Raw genomic sequence first — 14,591 nt, 5'->3', positions numbered from 1 at the left:
TCATTTAGTTCCTGCCAAGGTGCTGCACAAATATCATCACTTTCTACGTGTGCCATATATGAAAAAAGATAAAAAGCACTAAGATAGTGTTTTTATTTCAGAAAAACTAGACTTTACTTCTTTCTTTGGTGTTTACTGTCATTATTTATCTCAGTAGTTCTCAAACCTGACTGAAAAAGAAAATGGCCTATGGACACTTAAAAACATATGGAGGGCTGGGCTCTGGCAATTCTGACCGGGGACTAGGGGAAAGAGGGCCCTGAGTATTGTACTTTCTTTCTGTCTTTTCTAAAGATCCACTGGTAGTTCTGATAGGAGATCAGGCTTGAGAACTATCTTGGCACTAATTCAAGTAATTGGAGGACTAATTCAACTGTCCCCAGTAAGGAATTTTTCAAGGTCCTGATGAGATGGTATTAAATGTTAATCAAGATCTCTGCACAAACACCAAAAGACGAAAAATTTCAAACTATCTAAATACAAGGATTGCATCTACATTAAGATAATCATCTTTTCTTTGTATGAGATATAGCATTAAGATACTAACCTCCTTTAAAAAATCCAATAAATCTCACGATTAGTAATATTGGTGGACTCAAGCATAATCATGGGGGGACCTGGGGTGTCAGGAGTCCAATTTCCAATTGTGTTTTTCTATTTGTCTAGCAACTCCTAATTATCTGTTTCAAAGTCTCTGTATAGAAATTAGATAAGCTACTAATGTAGAAGGACTAGGATATTCTAAATCATGAGATAAATGCTCCTGAATAATTTTGGAGGTAAGCGGCAGGAAAGAGAAAGATTAGTAGTGAGCAGAGCCAACCAAGACAGTCATTGATATAATTTAGCCTTGGAAAAGATTAATTCTTGAATCCTCCTGCAATATTAAGTAGTGGCTTAATTGGTCTTTAAAAATTTTATATAATAAATCATCCAGAATAGTGTTGTCCAACAGACCTTTCTGTGATGATGAAAATGTTCTATACTGGTGTAGTCTAATACTGTAGACGTGTGCCTATTCAGCTCTTTAAATGTGGGTAGTATGAGGAAAATAATTTTACTTTTATAAAAATGTAACTAACTTAAAATTTAGTCACATATGGCTTAGTGGCTATCACAGTAGACAGTAAGTTTAGAAATTCTAGACAAGTAAATATAGTATAATTTTTTCCCTGATCTAGGTCTTATTCCCAGAAGGAGAAAACATTTGCTCAAGCTCTGTCTTGTAATTGAGTTTGAGTCTAAATGCTGTGCTAACAGCTTCCTCCTTTTTTGGAGCAAGCAGTCTGGATGATTCTTATCTACCCCACAGAGCTTTTGTCCTGATAACCAATGAGAAGACCCATTTCTGTGCTGTCATTTTCCATTTAAATGGAAAATGGACTTTTCCCCAGTTCTTAATGACTTCTTAGGAAAAGAATTTTTAAGTTGAGAATCTGTCTTAACAATAGCAAAACCCCTGATGGCCTAATCACTGAAGAATTCATTTCTCAAGAATGTCCTCCTGTGTCTAGATCAATAAACTCTTAAGAAGTGTGGAAAGACTAAAATGCTAAAGAATTTGACATGCCTAGGGTGAAGCTTTGAGGAATGCAGGGGTCTTTATAAACAGGTCATTGAGATAATGACAATGTAAATGCCCTTCACTCTCATTCTAGGAACATCTGAAAGTCCAAGAACCTGAGATTGAAGGGTATGACTACCTATTGAAACTACTCATTGTTTAACGGGGAGCAGAGAAATCTGAAGTGACTTTTTAAATAGAGGAATGTAAATAAGTCTCTGTATAACTGATCAGGCAAAATACTGAGGTCTATTACTGTGAAAATTTTAAAGCAATCTGAATAAACTGTCCATGCTATATACGTCTTCTAAAAGTAAAATTTGGGGAAAATATTACTATTATTATATTTCAGAAGAATCAATGGTACTTTGAAAGATGCAGCTAGACAATATAATATTTTCTCTTTTTCTTGAAGGGAGGAAGATTTTTAAAAAAAGGAATAACAAATTGGGACACTAACATAGGAGTCAAACATATCTGATGTTCCCTTAAAAGAAAAAGCAGACACATTTCTAAACTGGATGATGCAGTAAGTATTGGCTTCAGGATTACTGGTAAGGTCCATTTATTGAGAAACATTACAAAAATACCCTGAACCCCGCAGAACAAAAGAAGGGTAATCTCTACACTCACAACCTTCCTTAAAACTGCTACATTTTTAGGGCCCCCATTTTGAGATACATATACCTGTAGTATATTTTGAAGAAGACTTTAAAGGTCTCAGCTAATGTCTTTCCAAATAATTTATTTATGTAATTTACTCACAGTGAGTTTCTACTCTTTTTACCTAGGGTCTTTTAAGTTTTTGTTTAATTAAAATCCTTTTACTACAGGATAAACTTTACAAACCTGACTTTACTTTAGTGGCTTAAACTATTTTCCTTGTTTAGCTATTCTTAACCACTGTTCCTTTGGCTTCACGGAATATATTACTATCTGATGCTAGCATCTTTATTCCTGTCATTCACAGGCAACGAGAAATATTAAAAGAATTCAAAATCAATTTTGTAAAAATGCTTTATTGTGGACATAATGTTTGATATGGTTATATTTTCCTCTTCTTTGCATGTATTTTAATACCATCTTAAAGGAACAAATATTCCAAAAGTGAAAATCTGATACCTCTGTTAGTAAAAAAAGGTATTTGTTTTGGCCGTGGGTAAATCTACTACAAAATATATTTGAGCTTTAAATCAAAGTTAAAATATCTTCTGGATACAAGGATCTAGGTTTTATTAATAGCAATTGTATATTCTGAGTTACAATTAGCACTGAGTAGCAGATTTCCTATCATTATTTTAAAGATTTATCAGCTTATGTTTTAACTACATAATCATACTCTTAGGCCAATCTTAAAATGTTTTTGGCATTTATGCTCAACTTTATTTCCTTCCTGAGCTTTGAAAATAATTAAAGAATCTACTTTGTAAGCACTAACTTCCTGCCTTACACTGAGCTCCATCAATCTCTGCTGAATGAATGTTCTGAAAAAAATGAATAAAAATAAGATAGAAGCCACAACTACAGACACTGGGCTACAAAAATATTTGCTTTTATAAATACAAAAGCGAACTGTATAAATATTATGCATTTTAGGAGTGGTGGGGAAATTGTCTTCATGTTCTTATCTAGGAAAATATAAGAACAACTCCATTAATGTTCAAGGAAGTCAAATAGATTTAAAAAAAAAAAAGGGAAGAAAATTCATTAATACAATGTATTCATCCTAGCTTTGTGATTTGGGGCAAGTCATTAAACCTGGCTTCTGGGGACAAAGGTAACTGGCCCACATGCTACAGAGGCTTACATAGAAGAAGTCAAGTGGGATATTGTATGTGCCAGTGCTTTGGAAACTGTAAAGTATTACTTAAGCTGTTAGGATGAACAGGTACTGGACAGGTGCACAGTGTAGAGAATGGGATTGCTTTTAAAGTAGTATTTGAGAAACAGTGAGTTGCTGGCTGAAAAAAAGGGATGATAGGGTAGGAAGAATTTCAAGGTTGGGGAGGTGGTAGAGAGGGGGCTTGGATGATAAACCAAAAGGAGATCTTATTTTGTAGCAAAAAATTTGTGAAATTTCTGGAGTTAGCTGAGAGACATAACGTGGCAGGTGCTTTTATTATTGCCAAGATTTTGTGATTAAATGGTAATAAGGAGCTTAGTATATATAGGGTGTAATGATGGCCTCTATAATCCTGACTAAACACCATGAATATATCATGTATTCAGTTAAACAATCTACAGAATCTCATGATTTTCCTGCTTTCAGTAAAATTGTTCTTAAAATACTTTAAATTCAAGTTTCAAGGTATTTTAAACTTTAATATTCGGTGGTATTGGGCGGATGAGATATTAGGAGAACATAATATAACTCCAGGAAGCTGACTTAATTTTTCCATTTTTGTAGATCTGTATTCTTTCCACCCTTAGAGTGGTGGAACAAGAGAACTGTCATACCTTTGCTCCTTCTAGGTAGGCTGCTACTTATTTTTCTTTTCATCCACCAGGCAATCAGACTGCCATAGACTGGTTATCAGGCTCTCCCAGCCATAGCTGGAGGTGGAGACTGGGTCTCATTTTTTTCTTTTCTCTTGAGGGCTTAAACCAGTTCTAGGTCTAAGCAAACAGCTAAAGTAAAGGTCCTGATACTTCCCAAAGTCCAACGAGCTCTTTCCCAAGGATGATGTGCTCAATAAATGTTACATCATTCACGTTAAAGGTGAGCAGTATTTTGAACTAATTTTGCTTTTTAGCTTTTTGATCCGACTACTGAGGTATAAAACAACAATTCTAAATTTGGATATGTTGGGCGGGTAATGAACTGAAGGCAGAATGTCCAAGTGCAGATTTCCATAAGCAACTAGAAACACATAACTGGAACTGCAGAGAGAGGTGTTTTAGATACCTTTGTGCCTTTTTCCACATCTTACTGTCCCAACTTTTGTTTCAACTCTTGCTGAGCCAACCAATTCATGTATTGGGACCCAATGGGTGCTAATGTATGTATAATGTATGTATGTTGGAGAGTTAGTCTCAAGAGGCAACCCTTGGTCAAAGGAGGATGGGAGCCAGTACAAATGCTTTCTTTTGTTGGTCAGTCAGGCAATTCTGCAGTGTTTCTTTCATCAACAAGTAGTAGTCAGATGAGGCCCAACTTGCCTATGGCAGTTGCTAATATATTCTCTCCTTCCTTGCTCACTCTCTTTACTGCTATGCCTTGGTATCACTTCCCAAAGAAAACTTCCCGAGAACAAGCCCACATCAAGGACACACCACAGGCTCTGCTTCCTGAGAGAAATCCAGGGGCTAGAGATGAAGAATAAGAGACAACTAGTAAAATGTGTGGATAAATGCTCGGTTGAAAGAACACTAAAACCCAGAGAACTTCCCCTATTAAGGCTGAGATGAGTGAAAACAGTTAGCAAAAAGGGATAGATTAATTACTAGTAAGAAATAGGAAAGTCATGATAATAATATGTAGGCACTGATAGGCCAAGAGATCAGAGAGTTAACACATATAAGTCCTTCCAAATTTTCAATTCTAATCTACCCACTATTTATTTTAGCCTTCTTAGAGTTCTGCCATTATGATGTCATACACTGCTTCAGAACTTTCTGGGTATCATCCCCCTCTCCCCAATATTTCTGTGATTAAATATGCAGAGGAAGGGAGAGACAGAAAAAGAAGAATGAGGTATGATGGAGAGAAAGGATCACTTTTAATAGCAAGGCATAAAAAACACAGATATTCTATACCATGTAACTAGTTAATAAATGTTAAAGTAACATACTTCCAATTTTCTAGTTTCCTTAGTTTGCTTTTGCCAAATGCCTATTCTACATCCCCTAGAAACATTATCTCAATCATCCCTAAAAATAGAAGCTCCAGGACCCCTTGAAATATTAGAGAAAATGGGATCTTTGCTTAATAGCTCAACAGAACAAACTTGCTGAATTGACATGAACAATGAAAGCCATCAAGAATCTCTTCAATCATCTTGTTAGCATTTCTTCCCTTATAGGGAAGCTGTCTTTCATGAACACAAAGAACAAAATGCAAAAAGGTATTCTTGGATTTTTACCTTGAATGGTTCCAGTACCAATTATATATATTCAGTTAATTGTTTCTTTTTACATTTCCCTTGGCATAAGTATATTTAGAGGTGGCCAGAGTCTGCGTCTGCATAGTTTTTTTCACTATTGTTTCTTGAAAGGATATAGAAAACATACTGGTGAGGAATGTCCACAGCAGCCAATGGGGAGTATCAGACTTCTTCCAAAAGTCATTAGTAGCTTTAGCACACAGTTCATAAAATATTCGTATTTATAAAAAGAATTACATCATAAAATCTCAATGCTAATACAAAATCTTTGCAAATTATAAGGTTTAGTTTACTCTTCAAGATTTTTTTATTTTTATTTTTTCATGGATAAACTATTTTATAGTTCTTTTTTCTTTTTTTAAATTTTATTTTTTTAACTTAATTTATTTTTTTAAATTTGCATCCAATTCAAGACGTTTTTTTAAAAGTTAGTATTAAAACAAAATGATTTTATCTTCCCCACAAGCATCTGATAAAACTTAAAAAAATATATTGATAAGACACAAGGATGTAGCTATTGGCTGTTGCACCTTTTAAGCATTTTTATTTTTTAAATATTTTTATTTTTAAAATATTTATTTATTTTTGAGAGAGACAGAGGCAGAATGCGAGTGGGTTAGGGGCAGAGAGAGAGGGAGACACAGAATCCGAAGCAGGCTCCAGGCTCTGGGCTGTCAGCACAGAGCCCAACGCGAGGCTTGAACTCGCAGACCGTGAGATCTTGACCTGAGCCGAAGTCGGACAGGCAACCGACTGAGCCACCCAGGCGCCTCTCCTCTTAAGCATTTTTAAAAAAATGTTTATTAAAATTTTTAAAAATGTTTATTCATTTTTGAGAGACAGAGAGAGGCAGAGCATGAACAGGAGAGGGATAGAGGGAGAGGGAGACACAGAATTGAAAGCAGGCTCCAGGCTCTGAGCTGTCAGCACAGAGCCTGACGTGGGGCTCAAATCCACAAACCGTGAAATCATGACCTGAACTGAAGTTGGATGCTTAACCCACTGAGCTACCCAGGCGCCCCCACAAATATTTATTTTTGAGAGGGAAAGAAAGAGAGTGCACTCAAGAGCACGTGAGCAGGGGAGGGACAGAGAGTGGGACAGACAGAGAATCCCAAGCAGGCTCTGTGCTGTCAACACAAAGCCCCATACAGGGCTAGATCTCACAAATTGTGAAATCATGATCTGAGCTGAATTCAAGAGTTGGATGCTGAGCCACCTAGGTGTCCCTTAAACATTTTTATACAACAAAGAACACCGTAGGTAAGCTTGGGCTGTATTTTTCTTTTATTATACTATGGCAAACTGCTTTTTCAGGAAAAACGTCCAGTTTTTCCATGAGAATTTGAGTATAATAAGATCCTTTAGCCATCTGATGTTAAAGAATATACTATTTGATGCTACATCTGGAAACAAGTATGTTCCAGCAGCAGGTAGACAGCTCCAACTGGGTAAATCAACTTCATTAATTACTGGAACAGAGGCATATTCTTTTCACAAAGAATTTTTGAGTACATGGGGAAGAGACAATCTGCAACCTGAGTGTAGCTGAGATCTGTGTCCTCCTTTCCCTTTCTCAAGCAAATGTTTCTGATGCAATTAACTATGATGACTCTTGAAGGGAGAGGGGTAAAGGCAGAATGTCATAATTTTAAGGGCATTCAATGTTACAGTATTTATATTTAAAAGATGAAAAAATAAAATAACTGCTGCAGTATCAGTGCAAGTAAAGCTTAGATGTGTAGAAGTCAAAGTCCATTTACCATAACAAGTATTCTATTCTATTATTATTATTATTATTATTATTATTATTATTTTTACTGTAGCAAGTATTCTTAAAGGAGGAGGTTAGCTACTGGAGTGCTAGAATAAAATCAGAGTGGGGTGAGGAGCAGTGGTGGTGGAAAGGGTTGGGATATGTTTAGTGTACCCACAAGGGGGCAGCACACCGACAAAGGCCTGTGAAGCATGGCCCCAAGTTCCTTGATCCTTCTATCCATGTCTTCCTACCAATTTCTTAGTATCTCATTTTCTGTTATCATTGCCTACATGGAAAGCTGGCCGAAAGTTTTAGGAAGAAGGGAAAGGGAACATCATCTAAACTGTCTCATAACTGCTTTTTACTCAATAACAGGGGAAAGTCAGAAAAAGCAGGTGAGGAAGAAAGAAACAAATGGAAGAGCTAAAATAGGGTGGAGAATATGGACAAAAGGATGGAATCGTTCTCATTTCCCCATTCCTATTAATCCTCCCTTCATGACTGACCAAAAAAGTTATGTATTTATTCATTTTATAAATAGAATCTGGATGAGGTACATGAAGTATATCCAGTTAGGATTATTGTACATTCACAGGTTATCTTAAAATTCACAAAAATGACAAATAAACCTAGCCTGGTCTTATTAAATGTAGTCTGTGAATAGTCTACTAATTGGGCTGTAAAAGCACAAGCAAATGATAATAGTGTACTCCAAAATGAAACAAAAAGCAGAAGATAATTCTGCTATATAATTAGTATAGCTTTTGTTGTTTTTAAAAACACTTTAGTACAGAACTCATCCTCAAAATGTGGTTAATCAGAAGCCAAATTACACTGCTCAAGTTATGGGGGACCAGAAGTCAAGATTTTTGGATTGATTGTATAATATGCAGATCTTCAGAATTACAGGGTAAGGCATTTTTATTTTTCATTTGTTATAACCATTCTGATATCAGAAATGAATTTACCTCTGAAGCAACTCAGAAACCACACTTGATTCTATTTTTCATGGACAGTGATAGCAACTGAGAGAATTTCAATCAATAAAAAACTTTCTTTTGACTAGCTCCCAAGAGGCAGGAGAAAGACTACATTTTGCTGCTGGCCTTAAGTTATTCTAACGATGTATTTGAGCTAGGAGAACAAGTGTTGAAAGTGAGTATTAATTAGTACATGTTCATTTGTAGGACATATTGTATAAAATGTGACCAGAGCCTTTTCTTTTGACTTTCAGATTTTAAAATCTAGCTTCCAATTTCTAGTTATGAAAAAACTGCTGATTTTTTTATATACTGGGCAAACAATAATGCCTATAAAAACAACAGACTTGGCAATCTAAAATAAGTTACTGGCAGTAACAAGATTAAAAGCTGGAAATGCTTTCTTTTTTTTTTTAAACTAGAAGTGTTTGAGCTGAATGAAAAAATTTCATTAAAATGGAAAATGATCGAGAATTCTTTTTATATAACTTAATAACTTTATTGTTGATATAAAATATAGAACAGTTCAAAAGTAAACGTTTCATTTACATTAAATGTAATTATTTGAAACCATAAAAAATTTTGATTTATTTAAAGAGGGATTTTTCTTTAGGAAACCTTAAGGATCTATATATTTAGGCATATCTGAGTTTCTGGGCAAAGTTTCCACCTTGTTTCTATATATTGTCTATTTATTGCCTAAAAATGGCCCAAATTTTTCCATCAGAAACAGTCTTTTTTTTTTTTTTTTTTTTAATTTTTTTTTCAACGTTTATTTATTTTTGGGACAGAGAGAGACAGAGCATGAACGGGGGAGGGGCAGAGAGAGAGGGAGACACAGAATCAGATACAGGCTCCAGGCTCTGAGCCATCAGCCCAGAGCCTGACACGGGGCTCGAACTCACGGACCGTGAGATCGTGACCTGGCTGAAGTCGGACGCTCAACCGACTGCGCCACCCAGGCGCCCCAGAAAGTCTTATTTTGATCATGCAAATTAGCATTCAAACAATTACTGTAGTTCTTTTCATTACTACATTTTAAAATTGGACTAATATACTTTTATTTCAGGATCTAATGTAAAAAAAGGCAACTACTAGAAAACCTCTGCTGATGTGTGGAGGCAATAGAGAGGATCACTTAAAAGTCGAGATTTTTAGAGGCCACCTGTAGACCACTAGCCTGGTCCTCTCCAACAACAAAGGCTCAGTGGAGCACACTTCCAGAGTACCAAGGGCAATAGAAACCTCAATCGGATCTGGGTCACTTGGGTAAAGGGAAGAAACAGCTCAACCAGGGAAAGGGAGTTGAGGAGAAGTATCTTAGCAAATGGTGGTGTTTTCAATATATTCACCTGTCTTTTCCTAGGATTTCTTTTTTTATGTTTATTTATTTTGAGAGAGGGAGAGCACGCATGCGTAAGCAGGGGAGGGAGAGACAGAGAGGGAGGGAGAGAATCCCAAGCAGGCTCTGCGCTGACGACTCAGAGTTGAAAACAAGAGGTGGATTAACCAACTGAGCCACCCAGGCGCCCCTCCTAAGATTTTTTTTTTTTTTCAGTTTCTCTATGCTCAATGTGGGGGTTGAACTCACAACCCGGAGAGTCACGTGTTCCACGCACTGAGCCAGCTAGCAAGTGCTGGGATTTTCTAAAGCTCTTTGTCTCTGTAATTCTAGTTTTGATTTATTGAGGTAAGTAATAAATTACAATGAACCACTAGGTTTATTTCCAGAGATACTATATAACTTTAGATTCACATTTATATCATTGTTTTTTACACCTAATTTTTGAAATATCCCCTTATTTTTCAGAACTATTGCTAGTTTTACAGACAAAAGAGCTTTTATGAAAGTTATTTACCAATGCATCTTAGAAGCTTTCTTGGCAGTGTGGCATTTTGAGGGAAGACTTCGTGTCTTTATTAGATTACTTTCAAAGTGTGAATATACACCGTGGTTAAATTTCAACAGCAGTCTCTGGAGTGGAGACTGGAATTTGGACTCATGAAATGCTGATTTCTAAAGCTTTCCAATTGGCAAAATCATGACAAAAACATGTTGTGGGACAAAAAATAAACTCTATATTAAAAAAGTATATTTCTTTTAAAAATTATCAAACACGATTGAACAGTTTATAAAGGGTCATCCTAATGCAAAATCCCTCTTTAAATAGAACTAATTTAAAGCAGTACCTTAGTATTTTAAGGAGGCAAATATAAATATGTAAACATTTGTCTTATGACATTTTCCACAGTAACCTCTTTCATTTGGTAAAATGTTCAAGTTTGAATTGTTTTGAAACAGGCTAAAACAAGTTATAGCTTAATTTATATAGATAAAAAATGCATTCACAGGACGAAATTCAGTGTTTAAGGACATATCAAAAGCTCCCATAAAATTAAAATTAAATATTAATAGAGAATTTCATAAAAACTAAAATATGGAAAAAGCAGTCCCTGTTCATGAACTGCCATTCACCCTAACCATCCGCACTCACTGCTACCACTGAGGAAATGGTAGGAACTATAGCCCACTGTAAAAATGATTCTACAGAGCTTAGTGAAGACCAAACACCAGGAGATGGCAAACAAGGGCTGAAGTTACAGAATTAAAAATGGTCACCATACTTTTCACCCATAGCGAAACTACCCTTTGAGAGCACAGCGCACCCGGCCCCTCTTGATCTTCCAACAAGGCATTCACAGTTTGGTACCTAATTCTTTAATCAGGTCAACCCCAAGCAGAGATAAACCTAATGAGTAGGAGCTTTCTTGGGATAAGAGAAGGGAAGTCTGGAGAATTCAGGCTCCCAATTTTCCAGAGACCCAGTATTGCTCCTTACACTCACAACTATCCTTTCTACTTGTTTATTTTGGTATTACTGAATTCACCGTTAGGAATTTCTTATTCTGTTACTTATAAAAGTCATGCTATTAGTTTCAAATAACCTGGAAAACTAAACTACATTTGAAAAGTTCTATTAGGTACTTTAAGCAAAAAAATTCTACAAATCCCACCTGATGATCCAAATATATGGTGTTCCTTTGAAGATGATGTGAAAGAATTTCATTCTAGTAGGCATCAATCAAGAAACAAAGGGATAGAGAAAGAGGGTGTAGAATTCATGAAAAGGTCAATTTTGAAATAAGAAAAACAGGTAGTTTACCACAACCTATTATATCATGGTACACAACTTTCACATACATGCTCCCTGTAAATTGTACAGATGACATATTAAATTATTAAAAATTACACTTAGTTTTGTAAGAAATTAAATAGACATGCACAGAAGCTAAAATATTCAGCAGGAAAATCCTTGAAATGGCTTTAGCAGATTCAATGTTAGAAGTTTTACATGTTAATACTTTTCTGTGACACAGTACGACTTCTTTGGATGTTTCTCATATAACCAGAGGCTATTAAACCCTTTGAGAAATGTTTGCATGTGTTCATTCTTTTAGTCAAGAACAAAAGAAATATCTTAATCTCTGACATTTATAAGGCAGTATTATTACAGTTACAACCAATTTTCAACTCATTACTTTCCAGGAAATTATAGGACTTTTCAATCATCTGTTTCATCAGCTGTGGAAGCTACGGTACAAGGGGAATGAAGTCTGTATGCATTTCCTTCCTCACGACCAAAAGTTGGTGGGTGAGTGGGCTGGAAGGCCAAGAAGAAATCCATCCTACCCGTATTTCCCTTTAATAACATATAAATAAGTGAATTCTCAAAGGGTCAATAGGAGATCATAATGTCACTGCAATGATTGTATGGGCTCATGCTCAACACTAATGACACCGATCAAACTGATTAACGAATGGCTCAAGGTAAGTGGTAATGGCAGATGACACATACAAAACTCTTCATAGCTGACCTTTGGGCTGTGGGCCTCAAGTTTCAGCTGCATGAGCTGTGCTAATGTATGCTCCCGGACACTACTCAGTTCGGCCTGCTGCCGTCTCAGCTTTATTAGCAGCAGCGTAAGCTCCTCTGGCTGAAGGAGTACAATTTAAGAATCCAAACAGTGGAAAACAGATTAATTGTTGTCTTAAGTGACAGATATTAAACCAAGATTTCTTGGCAAGTTTCCTCTTACGGTTGACATCAAACATAGTGCCTAGGCACTATGATGATAGGTCCTACATAAATGCATAGATATCTAGAGAAATAGAAGGAACAGTGTTACTTTAAAAGATACAGCAAAACAACAGTATATTAAGGCACTTTCTCAGAATTCATGAGAAAATACTAAATGTTAAGTATTAAAAAGCACAATGCCAAAAAACAACTGTAAAGGTTTGTACATAAGAGTTATTAAAAAATTATCATTAAAAGATATTTTTAAGTGATGCCTAAGACTTTTACAGCAATAGAACAATATCTGCATGTCCAACATTCTATTTTAGAGACAGAAGGTAAATAAAAAGCATTCAAATTCATGTAAAACTTGGATGATATCTTCATATTAAACTCAGTACCTGGGGTCTATTAATTGCTTCCCAGTTATATTTCTAAATGTCACTGCTAATGCATTCACAGGATATTTTAAATAACCAAAGATCAGTTTTTATTTTTTAAGGGGGGGGGGGGGGAAGGACACCATTTAATACCAACAGAAAGGTTCCATGAGTACATAAACTCTCCTCCCACACTCTGGTTCCTGATTGGTTACTATGAACACTAAGACGAATAAATTTTCAAAGGTAGATAAAATTCCTTAACAGGACAATCTGATACATTTTTCTTTGTTAGAAATGCAATAAAGTATGGTCATTGGCAGTCTTATAGGCCGTAAAACATTATTTGACGTTTCTGTGAGCTTTGTTATGATTAAAAACTGCAGATGGGCAAGAGAGAGACTCATCACTTCAGGGCTACAGCGTGGTCTTAAAACTTCCAGGCCAAAAAATGGTCCTGAGATTGATTTATATTGCCTATAACACAGTATTACACCAGCTCTCTTCTGTTCTGTTCATTTGCCATGTCTTTATATTCTATACAATTTTTTTAAGGGACAGAAATAATTTTTAACTGTTATTTGAAATTTTATATGAAATTTTATTGCCTTTAGGTGAGAAAAATGTCAGAAGTAAGTAAGAGTTACTACGGGATTCTTCAGATAAAGCTATCTATGTAGATGAGACAATGCTCTTTTATATTAAAGAGAAAAAGAATGTGTATGTGTGTGACTTAAGGAAGAAATTTCACGACAGGAGAAGAATAACTGCTTTTGTTCTGATGCCGACCACATCTGGTGACCTCGTGACTATGGGAGAGCCCAGGTCTTATGACCACCACATCAAGCTCTTGAGGTCTTGCCAAGGAGAAGGTAGGGTCGTGTAAGGGATTCAGACAGTCTAAGACCCAGAGTGGTATTTGAAAAAAATATCAAAAGAAGGAATTTTGAAACTCTAGTTTATTATTTACTGAGTTAAAAAGATTAAGACATTTTCAAGATGAAAGATTCCAGTGAGTTTGCTACATATTTGAATTTTGAGGCAAAATAAAAACGGGCACATTTTTTGACCCACAAAGGTGATAAGTACATTTTATCCTAACTATCCACTAGAGGGAGCAAGGCAGAAGATAAAAATTCATAAGACGATACTTAGCATTATCTTACGATAAATGTTTCTTGGCAGATCACCAATCTAATATTTAAAAATTACAACATTTAAAAGTTTTCAGTTTTACTCAAGCAATATTTATAACCTTTAATAAATAAGCTGGAAACAGTTTAAAGCCAGGACACCTGTCTTATAACTTAGCATGTAAAAGACTCAGAGATGAAATAAAACAACACCTGCAAAACACATAAGATGAATTTGTTTTGATTCCTGCAGGAAGAGAATTTTAAATGAACACATCTTCACAGGAACTGAGACTACCTACTCAAATCACATCTTCACAGGAACTGAGACTACCTACTGATATTAATGCACAGATAAAACAATGCCATTGAAATAAAATGAAGTAATGAAAGTCATCTTTTCTATTTAATGTGAAGAATAACAGTGTCCTGGTAATAAAACTCCTTCTCAATTTGAACATAATACTGACAATGAAATGGTAATGGTAAGTACTTGCTTGCACCTAGTATTTTTATAGTCTCTCTCTGCATAAATATGTAAATCAGGTTTTTCCTCTCTAAAGTAGTTAATCTATGCAAAAATTTATGGGAGA

At 35.5% G+C, this 14,591-nt stretch overlaps 1 protein-coding gene across 24 annotated transcripts in view; it reads right to left on the bottom strand.

Annotated features, from left to right (window-relative positions):
- The window catches only part of PLEKHA5 (pleckstrin homology domain containing A5), a 238,641-nt gene that overhangs the window by 50,154 nt on the left and 173,896 nt on the right, over positions 1-14,591 (bottom strand). For 16 of the 24 annotated variants that reach the window (XM_023256821.2, XM_023256823.2, XM_045061456.1 and 13 more), the window contains 2 exons: positions 12,283-12,402; positions 11,422-11,475 (listed from right to left, as the gene is read on the bottom strand). The exons of 4 other annotated variants lie outside the window; for them this stretch is intronic. In XM_023256821.2, the coding sequence (XP_023112589.2) occupies positions 11,422-11,475; positions 12,283-12,402 (174 nt within the window). The remainder of the gene's footprint in view (positions 1-11,421; positions 11,476-12,282; positions 12,403-14,591) is intronic. 4 more of the 24 variants (XM_045061459.1, XM_045061461.1, XM_045061463.1 and 1 more) reach the window with 1 other exon arrangement.

Source organism: Felis catus, chromosome B4 (genome assembly GCF_018350175.1).
Source record: "Felis catus isolate Fca126 chromosome B4, F.catus_Fca126_mat1.0, whole genome shotgun sequence".
Classification (NCBI taxonomy): Eukaryota; Metazoa; Chordata; class Mammalia; order Carnivora; family Felidae; genus Felis; species Felis catus.
This window is presented reverse-complemented; position numbering and strand designations above follow the sequence as displayed.